This window comes from Gymnoscopelus braueri (assembly GCF_963280865.1).
Source record: "Gymnoscopelus braueri genome assembly, chromosome: 16".
Lineage (NCBI taxonomy): Eukaryota > Metazoa > Chordata > Actinopteri > Myctophiformes > Myctophidae > Gymnoscopelus > Gymnoscopelus braueri.
The window spans coordinates 40,418,480-40,445,979 of record NC_137616.1 but is presented as its reverse complement, the minus strand read 5'-3'; the positions used below and the strand labels follow the sequence as shown (position 1 = coordinate 40,445,979).

The 27,500-nt window shown below is 42.6% G+C and overlaps 2 protein-coding genes across 2 annotated transcripts in view; one reads left to right on the top strand and one right to left on the bottom strand.

The window, feature by feature from the left end:
- aig1 (androgen-induced 1 (H. sapiens)) overlaps nt 1-27,500 on the bottom strand; it is a gene marked incomplete at both ends in the record, with an annotated part of 73,829 nt that overhangs the window by 19,719 nt on the left and 26,610 nt on the right. Inside the window, one exon of the mRNA XM_080454017.1 lies at nt 15,708-15,809. Coding sequence (XP_080310143.1) covers nt 15,708-15,809 — 102 coding nt within the window. The remainder of the gene's footprint in view (nt 1-15,707; nt 15,810-27,500) is intronic.
- Nucleotides 7,638-9,881, top strand: LOC308103840 (E3 ubiquitin-protein ligase DTX4-like; the record flags this gene model as incomplete). The annotated part of the gene is made up of 4 exons (XM_080454019.1): nt 7,638-7,795; nt 8,603-8,769; nt 9,104-9,248; nt 9,723-9,881. The coding sequence occupies exons 2-4, from the start codon at nt 8,618-8,620 to the stop codon at nt 9,879-9,881; spliced, it is 456 nt and encodes a 151-aa protein (XP_080310145.1). The 5' UTR covers nt 7,638-7,795; nt 8,603-8,617.

Genomic DNA, 27,500 nt, shown 5'->3' with positions numbered 1-27,500 from the left:
TTCTCCCCGTGTCCCCTAGGGTAGGTACCCTCACAAAAAACATGCAGTAATCCTGGTCTCTGTGCCGCCTCCCCCTGGTCAGCCGGGGCGCCTGATGGAGGGGAAAGGAACTGGTTGGAATAACCAAGCCCCCAGAGTTGCTGAGAAACATTGAAGCTGCCACCCCAGTGGCCAAAGCTGGAACTGCAGGCGGGGAGAAATACATGCACGCGCAAAACATGCTGAGAGATATTTATATATATAGATATAAATATGTAAACATATTATACATAAACACATATGCACTGTAAAAAAAATTAGTGCAAAAAGTTAGGTCAATTCACTTCTTCTCTTTAACTCAACGAGCTCTGATAAGTTTAGGAATTTAACTTAAATTAATGAATTCACAGTCTCAAAAGGTTTATGTCAATTCACTTCTTCTCATTAACTCAATGAGCTCTGATAAGTTTAGGAATTTTAACTTACATTAATGATTTTTCAAAAGTTAAAATTGCTTTCATTCATTGTGTTGACTTTTGTCATGTTGACTGAACTTTGGTCTTATATGGGACTTATCGCTATGAAATAAAATACAAATAATGATATTGTTATTATTAATAATGATAATAATAAATAATAGTAATAATTCTTCCTTTTATTATATACATGGGAAAAAATGCCACTGGGGAATGGCAATAAGTAGTTATCTTGCTTTTGATTTTGAGATAAGGCTGTTTAAAACATTACATGGTTGAAACATAATAATAATAATAATAATAATAATAATAATAATAATCCTAGAAATACAACTTCCTTTTTTTATTCATGGGAAAAAAAGTATCTTATGCTACTGTGGCTGTTTAAAAAAAAAAAGTAAAATATACTCAATATAATTGTGTCCTTGATTTTGTGGCTATTATTTGAGTTAACATTACATAAAAATATCTATAATTGGAATGCACTCATTCTAGTTAAATAAAATATAATGATTCTGAGAATGATATTTAAATCTAACTTAATTTTATCTGTTAGTTTTTAAGGCTGAAATCATTCTGAGAATATTGTTTGAATCCAACTTAATTTTATTAAGTAAATCTTACAGAGCTGAGTAGTTGACTCCACCCCTTTCCCTTGATTGGTCAAATAACTTGATCACCAGAAGACATTCATTTCACTTATTAATCGCTCTGTCTGAGGATATCTTCCATTTTAAGGTCTACCCGGCAACATATTCATGATGCAAAAATCAACAATACACACTCTACTGTTTTTAAATACAAAAAAAACGTTCATTTATCCAATTTTGAGCAAGATAACTCCAAGTCCCAGAATTCCATAGTGCTCACTTCCTGTCAGAATGCGCCTTTTTTCCACACTTTCTCCTGGAACGTTCTGGTACAGAACAACCAACCAGTTCACACAACTCAAAAGAAAGGTATGTGCTCTGCTTTTCTGCCGTTTTTGTTGTAAATGTGAATATAACACATGTAAAATAAGTGTGTTAACGTTGTTAGATTTGAGAGTTGTACTGTGGGATAATATGATATGGGCCAGCTTCATGAAGCAACATTATGCTAATGTTGTGCTAACAAATAGCCGATCTAAAAACTCACTGTGTAATGTTTAATGTGGCTGGGTGCTTCACGCTGTTAAACATGTTTAATGCACGATAATTTTTGCATTTCATACATTTTTACCTACTAGCTGTTGTGAGCTTGTAGATTTGCTATTTTGGTTCTTTGTGTATGTCGGACTTAAGCGTTGATTGTAGCGTCAGTTTTTCAGTTATCTTGGAATGGTTTGCATCATTTTAATCACAAGGCCCGTACCTTTAAAATGGTATATAGGTTGACTAGGTAGGTGATACACACACTAGTGTACATGTGTTTGTTTGTGTGGAAAAAATGCAAAAACCGCTTGGTGTTGGTGACCTGGTTGCTTATTTCTGACACAACCTGGCAACACAACCTGGCAACCCCAGGTTGGCGAGGGCCATGGAGGATCAACATAAAAACATTTACACGACAGTTTTAACAAAATATGATTGTTTTTTGAGATTCACATTAGACACAAGCCAACAGACAAGTGTTACCTTTCAAAACGATCGGGTAGAAATAGCGGATTTTACCGCGAATTCGCGATGTTTGGATTGAAACTGAGGACTTAGTTAAAGCAATGCAAGCAGCTCTAACCTACTGTTTATGCATTTATTTCATGTCGATTTAAGCTCTGACATTTATGGTCTGACATTTATGTCAGACCTGGTCTAGTAGGCCTCTGTGAAGAGTGTGACTTGGCTATTGACTCATTTTGAATTAAAACAATTTTCTTCCTGACTTTTTCTGCTTTTATGAACAATGGCTTTTTGAGAAACGGTCACATATGTCCACCTGTGTCTCACCGGCCTTTTTTTCCCCTTCAGGAGACAGAAGAAATTCTGCCAAGTCATTCTGCCTCATTCCTTCTGAAGGAAATTGTGTCTAGGTGTGTATATTGATCTTCACATTTACAGATTTGTTAAAATATATGTACTATTACTTTCTAACCCTCCTTTTTTTTCCCTTTAGTGCAGAAGCACCACTGCTGTTGTGTGTGTATATTGCTCAATGGTCAGACCTTTGATGTCACGACAAAGGTGTCATACATTGAAACTAGCCGATCTACAAGCTCACAACACGTCGCATCTGTGACGTGTTGTGAGATTGTACATCGGTACCGATAGATTACAGCATGGATATGCAGCCTAGACATTTGATTGACACAAAGATGGTTTTCATCTGAAAATAAATATTGTGAAGGCATGTGTTATAGCTACGTTGTTTTCGTTATGTGCCTCCAGATGCCGTGGCAGTGTAAAAAGTGCGGATTCAGAGGGACAACCAGGGGTAACCTTCTCCAGCATTACCGCTTACAGCACAGGACATTTGAGGTTAGACATGTGCCATGTCTACATTACAGTTGCCCCTGCTCTTTTAAGACACTGAGTGCTCTCCGGAACAAGACCTTTGCCCTCAGACGACATGAAGTCATCAATCTGTGTCCAAGTGTTCCAGCCATGATGGACCGTTGGCCTTCCCTGTTTGACCCTTCTCAGGTGAGTTGCCATTTTAATCCCTGTTAAGTTATTTTGGTTAAAATAATTACTATTGTGATCGCAATCATTGCTATAAAAGTTTTCCGTTTCTTGGATCCCTACAGCTCTTTAATAAACAGGAGAATAATTGTCAGGTCAGAACACCAATGTTATCCATTTAGGAGAGAGCTCATTCAGAGTGCAGGACAAACGAGTGAAATATGAAGTGATGACAACAAAGAAAATCTGAACTGGTACACTATTACATTTGAACGGTTATCAGGTTATAAATTGGATGTGGATGAAATTGGCAACCCACCTGAAAATGTATTTTCTGTGTATTCTGCTCTCCCTGCCCCTGAATCCTTTGCTCTTCTATCCCCTGATACCGCCACAGATCTTCTTTTCTCTACTCTATCCTCTTCTCTCGACCATCTCTGTCCCCTCACCACCAGGCCTGCACGCCAAACTCCACCTGCCCCCTGGTTGTCGGACTCAGTGCGGACTGAGAGGTGAGAAGACCTTCTCACCTTCCAATCTCTCATTTCTACTTTTTCCTCCTCTCTATCAGCTGCTAAAGCTGCTTTTTTCTGCACTAAAATTCAGGCTTCTGCTTCCAACCCTAAAAAACTCTTTGAAACTTTCTCCTCTCTCCTGCAACCACCACCCTCTCCTCCCTCCTCGTCCCTCCTCCCTGACGATTTCGCCAACTTCTTTGACAAGAAGGTGAACGATATCCGATCCTCCTTCCCTCCTCCCCCGGCTGGTGCCCTGCGCACTACCCACACCTGTCTGCCTGCCACCCCCCCCCCTCTCTACCTTCATCTACTCCTCTTCCCCCCCCCCCATCCCCTCTCTATCCCACTTCTCTCCCCTCTCCCCTAACGAGGTCCTTCTCCTTGTTACCTCTAGTCGCCCCACCTCATGCTCTCTGGACCCGGTCCCATCCACTCTGTTGCAGTCTATTGCACCTGAACTTCTTCCCTTCTTAACCCACCTTATTAACACCTCTCTGACATCTGGCTACTTTCCCTCTACTTTCAAGACTGCCAGAGTCACCCCCCTCCTGAAGAAACCGACACTTGACCCCTCTGAGATCAAGAACTACAGACCGGTTTCCCTTCTATCCTTCCTATCTAAAACCCTCGAACGTGCTGTCTTTAAACTGTCCTCCTATCTCCACCAGAACAACCTCCTGGACTCCAACCAGTCTGGGTTCAAAGTGGGTCACTCGACAGAGACTGCCCTCCTGGCAGTGACGGAGTCGCTCCATGCCGCTAGAGCGAACTCTCTCTCCTCCGTTCTGATACTCCTGGACCTGTCTGCAGCGTTCGACACGGTGAACCATCAGATCCTCCTCTCCACCCTCGAGGGGATGGGTGTCTCAGGCTCTGCACTCTCCCTGTTTGCATCCTACCTGACGGGTCGCTCCTACCAGGTGATGCTGAGAGGGTCTGTGTCAGAACCACTCAGGCTCACAACTGGGGTCCCCCAAGGCTCGGTTCTGGGTCCTCTTCTTTTCTCTCTCTACACTACATCTCTTGGTGCTGTCATCCACTCCCATGGCTTTTCCTACCACTGCTATGCCGATGACACCCAGCTGATCCTCTCATTCCCCCCCTCTGATACCCAAGTGGAGGCACGCATTGCTGCTTGTCTGGCTGACATCTCGGAGTGGATGTCGACAAACCACCTGAAACTCAACCTGGACAAGACCGAGCTGATGTTCCTCCCGGGGAAGGGCTGTCCGCACCGAGACATGGCCATCACCATTGATAATGCTGTGGTGACCTCAACTCGGACTGCGAAGAATCTGGGTGTGACCCTGGACGATCAACTGACGTTCTCGGCAAACATCGCATCAGTGACAAGGTCTGATCGATGATACATTTCTATTATTTCTGACACCCCTTGAGAGCACATGTTTTTTTAAAGTACCAGTTAATTTTGTTCCACGTCATCCTAAAAGTGCCCCCTCTCCTGCTTTCCTCAGGTTTGTGTTGATGTTCCCGGGACGTCCAAGCTGTGTCTGGAGCTGCCGCTGGTCATAGGCACCATCCCTCTGCACCCGTTTGGAAGCCGTACCCCCAGCGTCAGCAGCCAGTACAGCTGCAACCTGGAGTGACTTCGCCTCGCCATCCCAGAGCAGCCTGAGCGTAAGTACAATGTCTTGACTCGTCGCTGTCGGGCAGAAACCTCTTTATCTCCATATTCTGAGGTTTTGTGTTTTTTCATAAATGAATGCCCTACTTGATCATACTACAGCATCACACCAAAATATCAAAAATAGCAGACCTGCAAGCTAAAAGTTAAGACACCTAGTGTCACACAGGGCTTGGAGTTCGGGACATGCTGTGTTCAGATTCCGGACAGAATCCCAGAATCTCGCCTTTTTTTTGTTTTCCCTTCCCTCAGCTCCTCCTGACTACAGCTCCGTGGTGACGGCGGAGGAGGCGGAGCAGCGCACCTCCTCGCCCCGTCCCACCCCGACGGAGGACCTGAGTGGGATCCTGCAAAGGCCGCTCATGGCTTTCGTCCAGGAGTTCCGCTTCCTGCCTCCTCCAGTCTACAGCGAGGTGAGTAGCGTCTCCTCGCGCAGCACAAACCTTGCCGCTCATCCGTTAACCAGTTAGCTTTAGTTTTGGGTTAGTTGTTGTTATACTGACATGTACATCACAGAGAAAAAAAAGAGTCTAGAATAACTGAAAGTGAAACAAAGAGAGCTCAGGAGGAGAAATTGAGGGGTTGAAAGAGATAAGAGACTAAATGAAACCAAAACTTGGGGAGGCTGAATATATTCCAGCTTGAATAGCCAGGTGATCAGATCTCTTGCCTACTGCCTACGATCATACCAGGCAATGATCTCAAGATAATTATCTATATTCAGTGGTGGACAAAGTACCACAGTACTCAGTACTTGAGTCTAAGTGTAGATACTCCTAATCAAAAAATCATAGTTGACCCACTTTGTGCTGCTGATAATCTCTAAACTTGGTAAACCATCACTCCTGGAAACGAAGATAAAAGGAAATCATTAAAATCCTTGATTTATTTTCCCGACCAGGAGAGAATCACTCATATAATTAATAATACACTTCCATACACTTCTGTCCCCTGATAGAACAAGGTCTTGTGAGGACAGACTCCCCCCCCCCCCCCCCCCCCCCCCCCGAAAGGATTCCGAATCTAACAATAATCGATTATGTTTGTGTAAATAATATTTTTTCATAACTACTATTAACATTATTGTCTATGCTTAGCCGCTGCCTCTGATACAGAAACTGGCAGATAGTCTATTTGCCTGCCTGACTGTGTTTGTGTACATTGGAAACATAAAATCATCACATTCATATATGTATCTTTGTCGTTTTATTTCCCCAAAACAGGACTCCGCGGATGCTGAACTCGGCCTCCCCTGTACCCCATGCATCCGAATCAGAGGTTTGTAGATAAATCCATTTGTTCTTAGGTTTACTGATGCGACATTTGTTGCGATGAAAAGGTATGGAGTTGGTTGATTTTGTTTTGTAAATGGTGCTCAGAATGTTGATTAGGGCCAAACTCTTTAAATGGTAAGTACACTTGTATGTAAAGTCTGACAAACTAAATGCAGAATACCCTTTCAAAGTATTTCTTGCTTGTTCTTACCATAACCTGTGTATGAACTGAGTATGGAAGATTTGGCATGTGTGTACATTATTGTTTCTTTAATTACTACTAATACATATTGTTTTTGTGATCTATGTTTAAGGTGACCATCTATTCGAGATTGCTGTCGATCAGGAAGTTGTGAATGACCACATCACCTCCCCCATTGTGGCCCTGAGCTATGCTTTCAGCTTGTTTTATGTCTGCAACATTGAATATCCAAAGGAGATGTCTCTTACCCTGGAATTCATGCAAAGGTATGTTTTGATCCCATTGACACTCAAAAATCGAGCCAAGATAGATCTAAACACCGCCTAAACATCGCCTAAACATCGTGTAACCATCGCATACGCATCGCCTAAACATCGTGTAACCATCGCATACAGGTGCTTATTGCTATTTTGGTCATGTTTTTACTCTTCCATTGTAGATGGACCATATATATGGATATATTGGTGACTCCCATAATCTGCTGAATACAGAATGAAGGTGAAATGACCCAGGCCCGGAACAGGAGGCAGCTAGTGACCGTGATGAAGACTCATCTGATGAAGACTGTGCATCTGCTGCATTAGCAACACTGGTAAATATAGACACCTGGTTTTTCCTGCTTCCTTTACAGAAGAAAAGTAACTTCTTTGTATCTACATTGATTGTCTTATTTTCTTTTTTCCAAAAAGCCACATGAACCCCCATCTGAAAAGGTAAATGTCTAATCTTAACCTGAATATTTTCCTAATTGTAAGCTGAACTCTAGAAATATTATGTAACCATAAAACAACCATTTCACTTGTGAGGACCTGGAAAATTGCCCTCACAATGTCTATTTTGTCAATTCTACTATACTTGTGGTGACATTTAACCCTCACAAGTATAGTCATACACACACACACAGTATCAAACCTGATACTAATATCTGTCTGGTCCCTGCAGGGATAACGGGCATTCTGATGAGTGCTGCGACGCTGCCGTGTGTCTGACCAGACCGCCCAAGCTGGTCCTCCACCCTCCTCCTGTCAGCAAGAGTGACATCAAGCCTATCCCTGCCCTGGGCCACTGCTGCCGCAAGACCACCAAGAAGCAGACGCCCAAAGGGTGAGTGCAGTGCCCGCACATGTGCCAAATGTGCCAGAAAAGGTTGCCTTCCAGCTACCACTGAAGTCATCTCCATATTTGGGCCTCACCATGACAAAAGAAGTGACTGTTTGGTTGTCAGACTCAGGACCTCTTACTGTCTCATTATAATGTGCCTTTTTTAATGGTGTAGCACCGAAGGGGTCAGCCGTTTAGAACAGTGTTTGTATGTATGTGCCCCAACATTTTGCCCTAATATGGAGTAACACGTGTCATCAAACAATTGCCCAAGTTCCACACGGCTCCAGAATGGCCTCCAAACTGCACACCTATTAATTTGCTTGCACAGACAGGGAAGCCACACTGTTTTTAGAACCTGTCTTGTTTCTTTTTTACCAACTGAGAGTAGACATAGGCATAGATCATGTTCATCCCTGTGGGCTTGTTGTGCTTTTAAGGTAGCACCGCTGTTATTTGATTCTGAACTGTTTCCTTCAATACTAATGATAGGAAGGACTCATGCATTCTCCTCCCCTTTCTCCCATCTTCACTCCTCTGATTTCTTGTCCTTCTCGTCTTGTCTCTCCAGGCAAGACTCCAGAGGAGGTAGTAAAGAAGTATCTACAGAAAGTCAAAAGTCCACCAGAGGTATGACTCATAATTCTCTCTGTAATCAAACGGTAGCATTGGAGCAGTGAGTTGAAGTTCCCCTTTGTTCTGTTGACTCTCTGAGATCTCCGAGATGATTCAGAGATTAAAAAGAGCAGCATATATCCTCCTCCTCCACTCTAATGCCCCATCCTTCCACTTCCTCCTCCTGTCTGTTAGCACTGTACCATCTGTATGGAGCCGTTAGGGGGTCCTTTTGGCTACAAAGGCCCTGGGGTAGGGCCTGTCTCCAGGGCAGAGTCGGTGGGGAGACTGGCCCAGGGCGGACACCAGTACCACCTCCACTGTCTGGTGGCCATGTACAACAACGGCAACAAGGACAGCAGGTAGGAGTCCTCATAGGAGCACACCCGCTTACTCACAAATACACTGTTTTATCATCACTGCAACACGACTGGTGGAGGTTGGGGCGGCCATAGCTGAGTGGTTAGTGAGCCCGCCTAGGGAGCCAGAGGCCCTGGTTGCCCCAGGTACGATTTCAGGCCAGGCCAGCAAATGTGTCGATGAAATGAAATTTGTCCCTGAGCAAGACTCTTAACCCCTAATTGCTCACAGGCCCTCATTGGAAACAAGACCGCAAGGACTTTCATGAACGGACCTGTTAAAGAAATTATCCTTATCCTTAAGTGGTAAACTTTAAACTCCTCTCCTCTCTTCCAGCCTTCAGTGTCCAACCTGTAAGACCATCTACAGTGTGAAGACAGGCAACCAGCCAGCAGGGAAGATGGAGTACCACATCATCCCCCACTCTTTACCAGGACACCCAGACCGCAAAACCATACGCATCATCTACAACACAATTCAGGTACGACACAGACCAATGTGTGATTCCCCTCGATGCTTTTGACTTTGGTATGAAACAGTGTTAAGGATACTTCCCCTAGAGAACTTTACAAACACCCTACATAATAACCACAAAGGTTTCTTAAAGACGTGACAGCCATTCATTAATTTAGTGGTTCCAGGTTGTGAGGAAATGTGATGGATCCTCTACATTTTAGTGTATGTATTCTGTTTTCTTTTTTTGTCTTCTAATCTAGTTTATTTAGGTTGGTGTAGTATTTTTTATTTTGCATGTATTTTAGTATTGTTAAGTGTGTTATTGAATGTTAGTTTGTTCACAAAACCACAACAATTAGGTTGTCTGAGCAGAGATGATCTTGGTGTATGACTCTGTGTACTGTGGCCGGAACCAAATAAATTGCAAAAGGAAAAAAAAAAGGTTTAGACTTTAATGATGATAAATTAATTGATGTGACCCCTCTCTCTCCCTGACCAGGGGCCTGAGCACCCGAACCAAGGCAAGCCCTACACAGCCAGAGGCTTTCGTCGACACTGCTACCACCCTGACAGCGAGAACGGCCGCAAGGTACCCACTATCCACCCTCCAAATGCACCAACTACTGCACGAGTCAGCGTCCAGAATTATATTTTCTGATTTTAGTTTAGTCTGCAATATAGTTTACCAAGTCTAGAGGGTTTAAGTGGTCAATATAACATGTTTTCTCTGTTTCAGCTGCTGTCTTATTGGTGTGGTGTTGCTGTTCTGACCGTCTGAATGACCCGGACCCTCGCTTTCTACCCTGTTGAAGGAAATCTACTCATCACTCCCAAAGACCATCTTGTTACGGTAATGTTTCATTGAGGATGTGTTGTTAAAATGTTTCACATTTAGTCAAGAAAAGACTGGGATCCCTGCGTCATTTCCAGGGGGTGTACTTGTTCATCAAGCTGCCTCACGCTACAGAAATAGGAGATGGCCTATGGCTAAAGTGGTTAATGTGTTTTCTCTGCTTTTCAGCTGTTGGTGTCTAATGGTTGCTGTTCTGGACCATCTGAGTCTACACACTCCTTGCTGCTCTGCTCATCACTTCACTCCAAGGACTTTATTGTTAAGGTAATGTTTGATGATGTGTTGATTTAAACAAAACCTGAATTTGTTCCTAATTTATTTCATGATATGCAATTAGCCTCTTCTGTTTTTAATGTTTCATTACCAACATGGTTAATGCAACATGTGTTCTTGTTTTCTCTGTGTTTCAGTGATTGCTGTTCCTGACCATCTGAGTGACGCACACTCCTATGACAGCATAGGAGAATGCAGAGATTGTATTTTCCGCACCAAGAGGTGAACACTCAATTAGTGGACCAAATGTTTTATCAGCAAAGTATAATGTTTAATATAATGATGTTTAGGTCTTAATTTAGTTTTAGGAAATACTTCTAAAAGCAATTGTCTGTGGTCAGAGATTTTTGTTTGTAGGTAGCACAGGGTTTCAGTTGCGAATGAGGGGCTGGTTAACAGCTCAATAAGGTCTTTCAATCTACAAAATGTGTCAACATTAAAACACTCTTGGTATCCAGCATGTGAGAGTGCACCCAAGTTCTCTGCGGCCACAGACAAAACAGCCACTTTGATGTAAGACCCAAGACTTTGAACAAATACACCAGTGTTGTCCAATATCTGAATGTCTCTAATCAGAGGATCCAAAACTTTGCTGTAACCATATTGTTTTATGTGTACAGTTTTGCACAATACAGCTACATAAATTTAAGTTAATGTTGACCTGTGGCCCATACAGTGTTAAAATGAATTACCATTATTTTGTTAAAGGCATTCTGAATGGTCTAGGTATGTGTGACTCATGTTTTAAAAACATGTTTGATATTAAGACCCTTAAGTTGAATCAAATGATTTTTTTTTACTATGCATCAATTCTTAAAACCAAGATGTATCTTTTTATGGTGTTCATGCCTGTGTTCAAGCAGAAGGATGGAGTTCAAATAAAATTTATTTTTCAACAATGTAATAATTCAGTGACTTATTCCTTGATTTGAAATGGCAAGTTCTATACATGGATAAGTTATTTTAACTTGAAGCTGTGAGTTATAATAATATAGAAATATATGTTTGTTCAACGAGGTAAGGAAATAATATTAATGATGATTATTATTATATTTGCATTGATAATATGTAATTAAGTTCAATTAACTTTGATAACTTGAAAAACGATGTTGAGACAACTAGAATATTGTAGTTGAGTCAACTTTATAAACTGGAATTTCTCAGTTGAAACAAAGTGAATAGTGAGGTTGTCTTAATTTGAATGTTCAAGTTCAATCAACTTTGATAACTTAAAAAACAATGTTGAGACAACTAGAATATTGTAGTTGAGTCAACTTTATAAACTTGAAAGTCTGAGTTGAAACAAAGTGAATAGTGAGGTTGTCTTAATTTGAATTTTCAAATTCAATCAACTTTGATAACTTACAAAACAATGTTGAGACAACTTGAATATTGTAGTTGAGTCAACTTTATAAACTTGAAAGTCTGAGTTGAAACAAAGTGAATAGTGAGGTTGTCTTAATTTGAATTTTCAAATTCAATCAACTTTGATAACTTACAAAACAATGTTGAGACAACTTGAATATTGTAGTTGAGTCAACTTTCTAAACTTGAATTTCTGAGTTGAAACAAAGTGAATAGTGAGGTTGTCTTAATTTGAAATTTCTCAGCAGCTTTTGAACCTACTATTTCAAGTTCAATTGGGCTCACATTTATTACAGTGTGCATTTAGTTATACATAGGCATCTCGAGTGTATTTAATAAATATATCGTGTTCAATCCTTGACACACGGGCTGCCGTAGAACGCAAAAAGGACACTAGTGCGCATGCTCATAACTCTATGGGGGTACAAAATCAAACCAATAATTCTACTTCCGGCAGGTTTCCGGGTGCTTCAAAACGCCACTGAGCACATTCATTGAAATGATAGCTGGGGGCGGGGCAATCCGCCCTCTAGTTATATTATACCTCTATGGGAATAACGTGTTCCTTCCACGCGCTACGTCCTACCGGGGACACTCCCCCCTGTCAGGTGATAAGAAGCTACGTCCTACCGGGGAAACTCCCCCCTGTCAGGTGATAAGAAGCGGCTTGCTATAGCTCCTCATACATTGAAGGAGGCATGAGCTCAGTTGTGGACTCTCCCTCGGCTGGCAGAGGGAGAGTAGCGCCCAGGATTACATAGGCAATTGGCACTGGGTAAAAAAATAAAATAGAGACGTTATCAAATGTAACTCAATATCATAAACGACACAGAGTTACATGCCTGACAGAATCGCTGGGGCTGATTCGTTAATTTTAGGAAGACAGTTCTTATATGACGCGATGCTAAGACCACCCTATGGCATTTTCAATAGAAAATAAATTACTTCCGTGTGACGTCAGGACTTCCATACTCTATGCACGCTCCTTTCCAACTTCGGAAAATCTTTCCCGGTTTCAGACGGGCTTTCCAAACCATAGTTGGAGAGAGCCAGGACATCTGGGAGAGGTGCACGAGTTCCGAGAGAAAGTTCTGAGGACCGGCCATCAGAAGTTCTGAATGGCGTCAGTTTGTAGTTAAATCACCCTCCCTTTCTGAAGAAAAGTTTAGATGTGGGAATGGAGCGTGTGCTGGGCTTTAACACTGAGGATTGGACTGTGCAAGACATTTGTACCATGTTGGGTAATAGAGGAGTTTGGTCCTGAATCAGATTTAAACTGAGGACATTGTCATTCCAGATGCAAGAAGTTTTTTGCAGATATTTCTGTCTCTCTCTCTCTCTCTTTCCTCCTAATTTTACCTGACTCTGCTGTGTGTGTCTGTCTGTCTGTCTGTCTGTCTGTCTGTCTGTCTGTCTGTCTGTCTGTCTGTCTGTCTGTCTGTCTGTCTGTCTGTCTGTCTGTCTGCCTGCCTGACTATATCTCTGTCTTTTTGTCTTTTTGTCTTTTTGTCTCTCTCTCTCTCTCTCTCTCTCTCTCTCTCTCTCTCTCTCTCTCTCTCTCTCTCTCTCTCTCTCTCTCTCTCTCTCTCTCTCTCTCTGTGTTGACTCTCATGAGGAAGTGAGACAGGGAGGTTTTGCATATCTATGGACAGAGCTGGAAAAAAAAGTATTATCAGAGTTATCTGACAGCTGATTTACTGTACACACACACACACACACACACACACACACACACACACACACACACACACACACACCACACTCACACACGCATGCACGCATACACGCAAACATGCACGCTCAAGCCACAAGTGCATGCATGCATGCATGCACTTGTGGCACACACGCCCACGCGTGCACTGCACGCACACACACACACACACACACACACACACACACACACACACACACACACACACACACACGCACACACATTTCCTGCTGTTATCAGTGAGGTGTGGAGTGTGGATGGAAACTTCAGCGTGTTGGTAGCAGCTTATCTAAACAGTGGATTATACCGGCTTTTTGACTGGCAAATCACTGTCAGTCACACACACCTCTGATGGACTGGAGCCTCTACACACCATCACCAAAACATAGTGGCCTTTAAAAAAATATATATAGTGAAAATAGCCGATCTACAACCTCACAACATTTTCGAAAATACAATAAAAAATGTTATTTAAAAAAAATAAAAAATGTTTGCCTGTAATGACTAGCTGTCATACATCATAATTATATAACATACTGTCAGTCTTTTATAAATCATAATATAACATAGGCTACTGTCAATGTGTCATATTATACTATATATACACCAGCACTGCATATAATGCATATAATAAATGTAAAAAAGAATGATACATTAAAATGGACCCGCGTGGGTCCATGTTTATTTACACTCTCATCAAAATAGGTCGAGGACATATTACCCATTAAAGAAGTGAATTTGAGGTTAAATGTGAACACTAGGGGGCGACACTTGCCATCCCCTGGGACCACCAACTCATGCCCCCTGCTCCAGACAAGACTGTTGGCTCTCACAGGTTTCTAAATGCTTGGGCCTAACAGTGTGTGTACACTGGAAGAGCTGAAAAGAAAGGGGAAGTCTCATCCCCTCTATGTATAAAAATATCGTTGCTCTCAAGGAGAAATCTCCATATTCTAACTTTTGGTGTTCCAAACGTGGCCCAAAGCGACACGTTTTGAGCTTGTGGATCTGCTACTTTGGTTATTATTATTTTTGTAAATCCTAAAAGGTTGTTTGTTTGTTATGTTTTGGACATAATGAGGTTTCCACCCGACAGAGACGATTTTCATGAACAGCCGTCATCAAAAAGATGACGGCTTCCTGTCATCTCTATTTAGTATTCCTTAAAGCAGGGATCGGCAGGGATGGGCCTTTTTGAAAAGTTACCCTAACCTTAAACCCACCTAAGACTAACCCTCTAAACCAAGGGTCTTCAACGTTTTTCAGGCCAAGGACCCCTTAGCTGAGAGGCAGATGAGTTGTGTTGCGGATTAAACTTTATGATATATTTTGGTTAAAACAAAATGTTTTTTTTGTTAAAAGATTAAAGCACTATGTTATGATAGTAATCATTGCTATAGAGTGTTTTTTTAAGTCACAGGTCTCCCGGTCTCTCCAGCTCTTTAATAAACAGAAAATGCATTTTCGGGCAGGTGACAAAATGTCAGCCAATCAGGAGAAAGTACGCATTTATCAGCTTCATTTTTATAGTGTTGCAGTTGCAATTGTGTCTTCTCATTTCTTTATGTCATCACTTCCAATTTAACTTGTTTAATCGGTATCCTGACTGAGTTCTCTATCCTGATTGGATACATTTGGTATCCCGACCTGAAGATGCATTTTCTGTTTACAGAGCTGGAGAGACATGGAGACTCGATCCTGTTACTGAACAGACACTAATATCAATGAGTGCTATCAAAATATAGAGCTATTTAACACTTATTTTAACCAAAGAAAATCACTTACCCTACCTTTAAACTATCGATACTTAGTAAACCTGACCTCTGGCTCTGTACTTGGTCTGCACTTTTTGACATCTACACCAAACCGCTTTGCCGAAAATAGCCGATCAACAAGCTCACAACGCAATTATCCTATCACACAAAGATTTGGTGGCCCCCCTGTAGTAACTCAACTACAACTCTTCAACAGGGGGTTCCGGACCCCCTGTTGAAGACCCCTGCTCTAAATTCCTAATCCTAACCCTGAATCTAACCTGAATCTTTGCCTAATTGTGAGCCTTTCTCTAAAATCAGTTTCTACCACAACGCAGCCAATTCTCTTTGAGGACCGGTAAAATGTTCTCACAATGTTGTGTATAGTCTCACACACACACACACACACACACACACACACACACACACACACACACACACACACACACACACACACACACACACACACACACACACACACACACACACACACACACACACACACACACACACACACAGTGTACTCACCATGCCGTGGTTGAGCCACTGTGGGATGAAGTTGTCCAGTAGTCTGGGATACACCAGGTCTCTGTCGTACAGGTACAGACCCCAGAACATGGTGACCACCAACTGCACACGCACGCACGCACACACACACACACACACACACACACGCGCACGCGCACGCACGCATAGAGAGACAGAGAGAGTACAGAGAGTACCATTAGAACATGGTTAACATAATATAATCATAAACATAATTAATCTGCATCACAGTTTGATATTGTGTCACATGTTGGAGTTGTGAGAACAAGCAAGACAAAGTCCATATAAATGTGTTTTTATTAAACTTTGAAGCTAAAATTATGAACCTAAAAAATATCAGTAAACACCAAGCAGAAGGGTTGGGGGGGGGGGGGGGGATGTACTGCCTGGGTCTAGTGTCAGAATCCTCCTTTTCGATACAAGACCTAGACAGGACAGGCAAAGACTGTGACATAGGCTAGAGACTTGTGCATGTTATTCACTGAACCCCGATAATATATACAGTACACACACACACACACACACACACACACACACACACACACACACACACACACACACACACACACACACACACACACACACACACACACACACACACACACACACACACACACACACACTCACACACACACACACACACACACACACCAATTATTATTATTATACAATATAACATACTGTTAAGCTGTCATACATCATAATATCCATGTCCAGTGGTATAAAGTAACTAAGTACATTTACTCTAGTAATGTACTTAAGTACACTTTTGAGGAATTTTTACTTTACTGGAGTATTTCCCATTTTCAATACTTTTACTTCTACTCCACTACATCTTAGAGGCAAATATTATACTTTTACTCCACTACAATTATTTCAAAACTTTAGTAACTAGTTACTTTGCAGATATAAATTATTATATATATATATAAAACAAACATTAATCACTTTAGCACTATTTCATACCTAGGCTATTTGAAAATAGCCGATCTACAAGCTCGCGACGCGTCGCATCGCGACGCGTTGTCAGCTTGTAGATCTGCTATTTTCAAACATTTTAGTACTTTTACTTTTGGTACTTTAAGTACATTTTGATACCAATACTTTTGTACTTTTACTCAAGTAAATTTTGAATTCCGGACTTTTAGTAAAACACATTTGAGTGCGTTTTCCACCACTGCTGGTAGCCAAGTGGTTAAGGCGTGTATTATATGGGCTTTTTGATGCTTGACAATTTCAATTCAATTCAATTCAAAGGGCTTTATTGGCATGAGAAAACGTACGTTTACATTGCCAAAGCAGAAAGCACAATACAACAATACAGCAATACAATCAAAACAAAGAATATGTACATTTGAAAGTCAGAATCTTCAATAGATCAATTTCTATGTACCAAGATCACTGGGTGCAGGTATAGTGCCGGAATATACACAATGATTAGTCTTTAGGGTGGTTGTGTTCCGTTTGATATCCTTCTCCTATCACAGCAACTCACGAATCTTGCTGCTGTGTTTGCACATTGTTGTACTTCGCCCAGCAGATATGGGAGTTTTTTGTCATTGGTCATGTTTTCAAAATCTCCGTGTGTGGTTGTAATCTGTGGGAAGTATGTGTCTCTGATGTGGAGAGCGTGTCCCGGGTTCGATTCCCGTGGCCGGCGGCAGACTCACTGCGTGTCATTCCCCGATTTTCTGTAACAGTGGTGGAAAGTAACTAAGTACACGTATTCTACTGTACTTAACCCATTTAGACCTGGAACACCAATATGTAACTATACCTTCCAATCCGGGAACCCCTTTTGGTGTAGTTGTTGCTTTATAGGCTATATTTACTCGTAAGAGATATGTGCTCATGATCCAAAGCAAACATGACAGTTAAGAGTATAATTCTTCTCCCACGCCCAATTCTTCTACTTTACAAACACCTGCTAATAGGCTCTATAGCCATAGTGGAAAGAAATTGGGCTGCTTCCTTACTTCCTTCACAAGTGTTAACAATCCTGCTACCATAATTGGCGGCCACACTCATGGAGTGTACACGAGTGTATGAAGCTTATGGCCGAGCAGACACATGGCCCAACTAACTCCACATTTTCCCCCAAAATTCCTCAATATTCTGCCTGTGTTTACAGCTGCTTCCCATACCGTTACTGTACTTGCATGATGTCCAATCAATAACAAACGCATTATGCCCCAATACTTATGCAAATCACTTCGCCAGCTGCAATTTACTTCCTGATGGTTCTTTTAACAGCCAATCATCATCATCTGCCACAAAACCTCAGCACCTTCGTTCCCCTGCAGAGCACACAGAAACAAGCGCTGCCCAGTACAGTACGTACAGTACAGGTACAGTACAGGTACAGTACGTGCAGGTACAGTACAGTACGTACAGTACAGGTACAGTACAGTGCAGTACGTGCAGGTACAGTACTGGTACAGTACAGGTACAGTACAGTACAGTACAGTTAAGTACGTACAGTACAGGTACAGTACAGTACGTACAGTACAGTACAGTGCAGTACGTGCAGGTACAGTATAGTACAGTACAGTACAGTGCAGGTACAGTACAGTACAGCACAGTACAGCTACAGTACAGGTACAGTACAGTACAGTACAGTACAGTACAGTACAGTACAGGTACAGGTACAGTACAGTACAGTACAGTACAGTACAGTACCGTACAGTACAGTGCAGGTACAGTACAGCACAGTACAGGTACAGTACAGTACGTACAGTACAGTGCATGTACAGTACAGTACGTACAGTAGAGTACAGTACGTACAGTACAGGTACAGTACAGTACGTACAGTACAGTACAGTACAGTACAGTACAGTACAGGTACAGTACAGTACGTACAGTACAGTGCAGGTACAGTACAGTACATACAGTACAGTGCAGGTACAGTACAGTACAGTACGTGCAGGTACAGTACAGTACGTACAGTACAGGTACAGTACAGGTACAGTACAGTGCAGTACGTGCAGGTACAGTACTGGTACAGTACAGGTACAGTACAGTACAGTACAGTTAAGTACGTACAGTACAGGTACAGTACAGTACGTACAGTACAGTACAGTGCAGTACGTGCAGGTACAGTATAGTACAGTACAGTACAGTGCAGGTACAGTACAGCACAGTACAGCTACAGTACAGGTACAGTACAGTACAGTACAGTACAGTACAGTACAGGTACAGGTACAGTACAGTACAGTACAGTACAGTACAGTACCGTACAGTACAGTGCAGGTACAGTACAGCACAGTACAGTACAGGTACAGTACAGTACGTACAGTACAGTGCATGTACAGTACAGTACGTACAGTAGAGTACAGTACGTACAGTACAGGTACAGTACAGTACGTACAGTACAGTACAGTACAGTACAGTACAGTACAGTACAGTACAGGTACAGTACAGTACGTACAGTACAGTACAGTGCAGGTACAGTACAGTACATACAGTACAGTGCAGGTACAGTACAGTACAGTACGTACAGTACAGTACGTACAGTACAGTACGTACAGTACAGGTACATTACAGTACGTACAGTACGTACGTACAGTGCAGTACGTACAGTACAGTACAGTGCAGGTACAGTACAGGTACAGTACAGTACAGTACAGTGCAGGTACAGTACAGGTACAGTACAGTACAGTACAGGTACAGTACAGTACAGTACAGGTACAGTACAGTACAGTACAGCACAGTACGTACAGTACAGGTACAGTACAGTACGTACAGTACAGTGCAGGTACAGTACAGTACAGTACAGTACAGTACAGTACGTACAGGTACAGTACAGTACGTACAGTACAGTGCATGTACAGTACAGTACGTACAGTACAGGTACAGTACAGGTACAGTACAGTACAGCACAGGACAGAACAGTACGTACAGTACAGGTACAGTACAGTATGTACAGTACAGTACAGTGCAGGTACAGTACAGTACGTACAGTACAGGTACATTACAGTACGTACAGTACAGTACGTACAGTACAGTCCAGGTACAGTACAGTACAGTGCAGGTACAGTACAGGTACAGTACAGGTACAGTACGTACAGTACAGTACAGGTACAGTACAGTACAGTGCAGGTACAGTACAGAACAGTACGTACAGTACAGGTACAGTACAGTACAGTGCAGGTACAGTACAGAACAGAACAGTACGTACAGTACAGGTACATTACAGTACGTACAGTACAGTACGTACAGTGCAGTACGTACAGTACAGTACAGTGCAGGTACAGTACAAGTACAAGTACAAGTACCAGCACGTACAGGTACAGTACAGTACAGTACAAGTACAGTACAGTATGTACAGTACAGTACGTACAGTACAGTACAGTACAGTACAGTACAGTACAGTACAGTACAGTACAGTACAGTACAGTACAGTACAGTTACGTACTGTACTGTACTGTACATACAGTATTTACACAATACTACCTACATAGGAAAATAAAGTCTCTTCTTCACCAGATGCAATTTAAACACTGTGATGCCTGCTCAGAGTCATATTGTGTCTAACATACACATCTCCTCTCTCATCTCAGCTGTACCTGGGCCCTAGGTGTATTCCAATCAACCAGAGTGCAGTGGCCATCACTCCAAATGTTGTGACGTCAGGGCTCTCAATACTGCACATTGGGGGAGGAGGAGGGGTGCAGGGCGGGCGCACAGATCGCTGTGTGGGCGCAGGTGCTATGTGGGCGCGGGCGATAGAGGGCCGAAGTTCTAGTCATACTAATTAAGGCTCTGTTCCATGTAGCACAGTGGCTCTCAAACATTTCAAATTAAAGGGCCCCCATAACTCTGAAAGAGTACAAATGGGACCAAATGGACCCTTTGGGGTCCATTTGTTTCCATTTGTACCAAACACCTTGTCAGTCCACCTTGTTTGGTTCCATTTGTACACTCTCAGAGTTACATACCCTTGGTGGTGCCATGGTTTTGCACTTTTTCTGTTTTTCATGTGTCTATGAGGTTGATAGACCTTCATTAAGCCCCCTGGTGGTGTTTTTATGGTGTTTTGTATCTTCTCTGACTATTTTGAGTTTCTTCCTGGAGGCTGAAACCTTGAGGGTCAAACGTGCCAATAGAAAAACAGCCATTTAATGACACAGTAAAAATATTCCCTCCCCCTCATTATCACAACACAACAGGTGTGGGCATGAGGAGGAGGAGGGACTAGGACAGGTGGGTGGTGCTAAGGTGGTGGAGGAGGTGCTAAGGTGAGAACCAGGTATACTTAATGAACTGGAGGCGTGCCCACATAAAACATAATTTTAACACTTTCTGTACACTTTTTTGAAAAAAATCTTCCTCCTAGTATAACCATAATACCTGATGATCATGTTTTAGGGGGGGGGGGGGGGGGGTTCACTGAAAATCACGGCACCTCGTCTTTAAGGGTCCATTTGGAACCCCCTCAAGGAACCATGAGGGTCCCTAAACCTTTTGAGACCCACTGGTGTAGCAGAGTGTTTCAAGTGAGCCAACATGAACAATATCAGCACCCTGTTTGGAACACAACCTTAATTAGCATCATTGGTAACACATGTGAAGGAAGTAAGAAGCGGCCCAATTTCTTTCCAATATATGGCTGCTGTGCATAGAGCCTATCTCGCAAACCAATACGTGTACATTTTTGCACGCTGACAGTAGGCCAAGGAAGTCACGTTGTTGCTGTGAATTCATAATCTCAGATCCACTGTCCCACCGATCCAGAAAAGTCTCATAGGTGGACATCATTGGCGGTACCATCAAAATACTCACTGTACCCTCAATGAACTTGCCTTCCCATTTCTTCTTTGTTTAGCAGAGGTGGGGACTTGGACTCGAGACTCGAGACTCGACTTGGACTCGAGTCCCGATTTTGATGACTTTAGACTTGCTTGATCAAATCAAAAATAGACTTGGACTTGCTTGGGACTTGAATGCCAAAGACTTGAGACTTGACTTGACTTGAACACCAAGGACTTGAGACTTGACTTGAGCCCTCTTGACTTGAACATTTTCAAGTCACTTAATACCTTAAAGCAAGCCCAAATAATATTAAAATGTTTAAAAAGTGTTGCGTCAACTAACCGGCCGTCAGTGACGCCTAGCATAGTGTTGCCAAGTCCGCTTATTTTCCGCAACGTTTTGGAGAAAAAAAATGGCTTGTTTTTGCGTTGGGTTTTTGGGGTCGGTTTGCTTATTTCTCTCACCATACATGGCAACGCTGACAAACTCCCATTGACGGTAACACAACAACAACGAGACAGGAGGACAGCACATAAATCGCCATGTAATTCGTATTGATTCCCCGACATTAAAGTATCAGTTCAATACAGGACACATCTTTTAATTTCTGTTAATTTAAACTGGTAACCTTAATCATGTAGTAGCGTGTACTAGCGTCGCCTGTGTTCCACGTGTTGCACGTAAACAAACACATACCGGCTTCACTCCTGCCGTCGCTGCTGCTGGAGGTCTGGGTGGAAGAAAATGACGACTCCAACAGTTATAGCTTATGGTTTTAAAGATTACGTGGTGGAGGACAACAAGACAAGAAAAGCAGTATGCAAGACATGTGGTGCCAAAATCACCGATGGAATTGCAACTACCTCGAACTTCAATCGGCACTTGCAGAAGGTGCACAAAGAAATGTAAGTGGAGATATAAGTAACCTAAGGCTAAGCTAATGTTCTACAAGTGGGAGGGAAAACATTATTGTAACTGGAGAGAGAGAGAAGACCTACTTCACATTAACATTACTGTGTGTGCTAGCCTAAGTGCAAACTATAATAACCAGTGGTGGAAACAAAGTAACTTTCCAAGTAAGTACATTTACTCAAGTACTTTACTTAATAATTTTTTTAGCTATATACATTCGGCCATTTGAAATTAGCCAAATAGCAGATCTACAAGCTCACAATAAGCTTGTAGATCTGCTATTTTCAAAATATTTGTATACATTTGAAAACTTGTGAAATGGAACATTCTGCATTATGAGTACTTTCTACTTTTGGTACTTTAAGTACATTTTGATACCAATACTTTTGTATTTTTACAAAAATAAAACGTTTGAGAACCACTGTCCTAGTGGTCTCCTAATGTACCATACATAGAGTGTCATAGTAAATCAGTGTCATACATATTCTGAGGAAAACCTGGAGACTGACATTCAGTAATTGGGTCTTATGATCAAAATAAGAACATTATAATGGTGTGTAAAAACAAAATCTAGAATATGCCACGGACCAGGCCAAGTCTTGCCACAGACACATTTGTCCCTGTATGGATATATTTATGACCCCTGCCCATAAGTTAACATTGTAGACAGAGAGAGACAAGGGGGCAGGGAGGGACTGAGGGGGGGGGGGACACTGAGGGGGGATGAAATTAATAATAAATGAATAAAAAGTGGTTTCAACTGGAATTCATGTAGGGCTACAAGGCATTTTATGACATCTGTTTTATATGCTATTTTACAGACATGAAGCATACAAGCTCAGTAAATCCAGGCCCAGCACAAGCAGCCCATCACAGCCTCCAATCGACCAGTTCATGGACACCGGTGTACATCAGTACAGCTCCACTCATCCACAGCAGAAAGCGATCACCAATGCAATACTGTACGATTTAGTAATTGACTGCAACTTGCCCTTTGCTATTGTAGAACACCCCAGTTTTCGGCACTTCATGAAATTAGTTGACGGCAAATACAACCCAGTGAGTCGCAGAACACTGACATCAAAAACAGAGGACATTGCTGCAGAGAGACGTTCAACATTGAAAACTCAGTTGAGCAACACAGAACATGTCTCAGTCACTGTGGACATTTGGTCCGACCGGAGGATGAGGGGGTTCCTTGGTGTCACTGTGCACTATATTGAGAAGGATGCAGAGAGCCTACAGCTAAAGTCCAACCTATTGGCCTGCGACCGCTTCAAAGGCTCACACACAGCCGAGAGAATCTGTGATCAGTTTGAGGCTATATGTGATGAGTACAACATAAAAGATAAAGTAGACTACATTATTTGTGATAATGCTGCTAACATGCGGAAAGCATTCACGGTGTGCTTCCCCACTGAACACGAAGTATATGAAGATGATCATATTGATGACCCAGAGCTCTGGAATGAACTCTCCCTGGAAGATCAACAGACAGTAGATGCTGCTATGGCAAAAAAACAGCGCTTGCAGTGTTTTGCGCACACTCTTCAGCTGGTGGTGGGAGACGGTTTAAAAGAAACTAAAGTGTCATCTCCTGCTCTCTCAAAGTTATCCAAACTGAGCTCAATGCTGCACACAAGCTCAACGTTCAGAGATAAGTTTACTGCTAAATTTGGAGAACAGAGAGGCATCCCTGCTGCTGTCAACACAAGATGGAACTCAACACTGAGGCAAGTGAAGGCGGTTCTCCATTATGAACATGCAAAGCTCTCTGATGTTGTAAACGATGCTGGGCACAAGGAGTTGTCGTTCACAACACGAGAGTGGAACCTGTTGAAGGAGTTCTTGAACCCATTTGGAGAAGCAACAGATTTGACACAGGGGGAGAAGGTAGTCACAATAAGTTCTGTCGTTCCTTCTGTCCTGTCCCTGAATCACCACCTTGAGAAGCTGAAGCCTAATGTCCGTTTCCAGAGCGGTCTGGTCAGAAGTCTCCAGGCATCCCTGAACAAAAGATTTCTTGGAATCTTCATCAATGTTAAAATGGCCATAGCACAGGATGGAATCACTGCCCCCTTTGGAGATCCAATCTACCTTGAAGCAGCTGTCTTGGATCCAGCCTTTAGTCTGATGTGGGTGGAGCACCATGTGCTGGTCAGTCCTGAAGTCAAGGCACTGGTTGAACAACGAGTGAAAGGTAAATATTATTAATATTGTAACTAATTTCTTATAATTTGATGTAATTGACTGCAACAATAATACTTAGTCAGTTAAACACACTGCATCATCAACAATAATAGTAATTAAGGGCTTTTTTCTGTTTCTTTTTTATGTGTTGGCAGAACTGATCCTACAAGATGCTGTACAGGTTGAGGAGCCTGTGTCTCTTGTTGAAGAAGAAGCCCGAGATGACCTTGGAGAAAGTGAAGGTCTGTTTGCTGCATACCACAAGAGACGGAAGAAAGCTGTTGGGACCTCTCCATCACTACAGCTAAGTCACTACCTTGACATATGTGAAGGACAGAAGGCGCTCTCATTCTGGGCAACGCACATGAAAGGTCTTTCTTCACTGTACCGATTGGCCACCAGGGTATTGGCAGTGCCTGCCTCCAGTGCTCCGGTGGAGCGAGTTTTCAGCCATGGTGGAATCATAATGCGGCCCCATCGGGCACAAATGACTGACACACTTTTGGGCAATCTGGTCTTTTGCAAATGCAATAATGCATTATAGGGCCTTGAGAAAACATTAGTACACACACACACACACTCTCACCACACCACACCACACCACACCCCCACACACACCCCCACACACACGCACACACACACACACACACACACACACACACACACACACACACACACACACACACACACACACACACACACACACACACACACACACACACACACACACACACACACACACACACACAGATTATTCCTGAATTACTAAATCCTATGTTCTATTCATTTCCTTACATTTTTTGTCCTTTGCTGAAAATATCTTACACATTTGGGAAGAGAAAGTTATAGAGACAATGTGAGTGAGTTACAGCCATCTGATTATCTGTTGTTTTGTTTTGGAACAGTGAATTAGAGCATCAGTTTAATGTTTGATTGTATTAGAGTCTTCCTTATTTTTGTGCACAGTTTAAGTTATTATTTAAGTTTATCTGATTATCTTTTGTATGACATGTAAAATAGTTTGGTATTGGTATATAATGTACAGTAACATTCCTCTTCTACCCTGGATTTGAACACGGTTTCAGTGCAAGTAATGACATTTTACCATTGTAATAAGAGCCTGCTTGCTCAGGGGAAACATTGAATTTGTGTCAGATCCTGTGTCTCGGTGAGACATGACCTTTGACATGATCTAAATGGCTCAATAGAAGAGCAGAGAGACAAACTACAACCACCCCATTGTACAGAGTGGTGCTTTAAACCCTGTCCTCGCAGAGGAAATTGAAAAGTACAGTATCTGCATTATGTTGGTGGACTCCAGAACCCTTGTTTAATAATAAATGCAAATTGTGGAAAATGCTCATGATTTATGTAAATCTTTACATATCATTAATTAGTATTATGTCTTGGTGGGACTTGTTTGGGACTCGAAACAAAAGGTAAGGACTTGGTCGGGACTTGAAACAAAATGCTTAGGACTTGGTTGGGACTTGAAACAAAAAGTTCAGGACTTGGACTTGACTTGGGACTTGCCTGTGTTGACTTGGACTTGACTCGGGACTTGAGAGCAAAGACTTGAGACTCGACTTGGACTTGCAACATAGGGACTTTGTCCCACCTCTGTTGTTTAGTGGACCAGGTTTTTCTTTCTTTGAGTGGTGCCACCCACTCCTACATTTGACCGTGTGTGTTTGTCCGTCCGAGCACGGCCTCAACAGTGTGTCCGTCCGAGCACGGCCTCAACAGCTGCAGCTGATTGCAACACAAACATGCAACCATTTACACTAATACAAACAAGAGACTGGCCTGTTGCTGTTGGCAGTCATGGCTGCCAGTTCCCATCTGATGTCGTGTGGGAGTTCCGACTGCTCCAGACCGTACTGAATAACTGCTAGTTTGCATAACGTCTTCAGACTACGACTTAAGTCTAAGACATACACGTCATCTGTGCCTAATCCAAAGAAGATGGCACAATCTCCCACAGTGGAACAGAGCATGTCAACTATAAGACACATGCCAACTATAAGACACATGCCTTTCCCCTTGGGATCAACCTTCTTCCAGGAGAAGGTCTCTGGACTGAACTTCCACATCTCATTGCATAACTTGCCTTGTCGTATTCTGTGTGCTACGCCGCCAAATATGTACAACTCTCCATTGTAGGCAAAAGCTGAATGATGGACTCTGCGTACCTCTGTAGGAAGCTGTGCAGAAGGTGTGCTCAGCCAGCAGTTGGTCTCTGTGTCAAACACTCTGATGTGGTGGTCGTCTTCGTCTGGACTATCTACCGTTCCCCCAAATACAAACATCTTTGTCCCGATGATGGTGGCAGTGTGAAGGTGTGAAGCAGGGCCCCTGGTATTAATTAAAGACCAGACCATTGTGATGGTGTCCAACTTATGGATGGCATTAATGAATCCAGTCTCCAGTCTCCACCCTCCATGGATATACATGACCTTCCCCAATACACAGGCTGAGTGGTTCGCCCTCTCCTCTGGAACAGTGCCGGAAACCACAGGCTTGAACCATTTGTGGGTGTCGACATCAAATGCACAAAGCATGTTGTCGTAAGGTTTCCCCCCGCACATGTAGATGATATCCTCTATCAGTACAGCTGTGTGGTTCCAGCGCCTGTTAGGAACCTCAAGGGGACATTCTCTTCCAGTTGTCAGTAACTTCTTCCAGCGTAAAGACACAGTGTTGAAGACATGGACATCAATCTCCTGGTCATTGTAAATGATAGAGCCTCCAATGGAGTACACCTTGCATCCCACTGTCACAGCAGCACCTGAGGCATCCAGTCGAGGTCCTTTCAGATGCACAGTCCAGCACAACATGTCTCACACACGAATAGCACCGGGTTGGTCAAGGCTTTCTTGCAGTGCAAAAGTATTCAGTCCTAATGTGCACACTAGCTGTCAC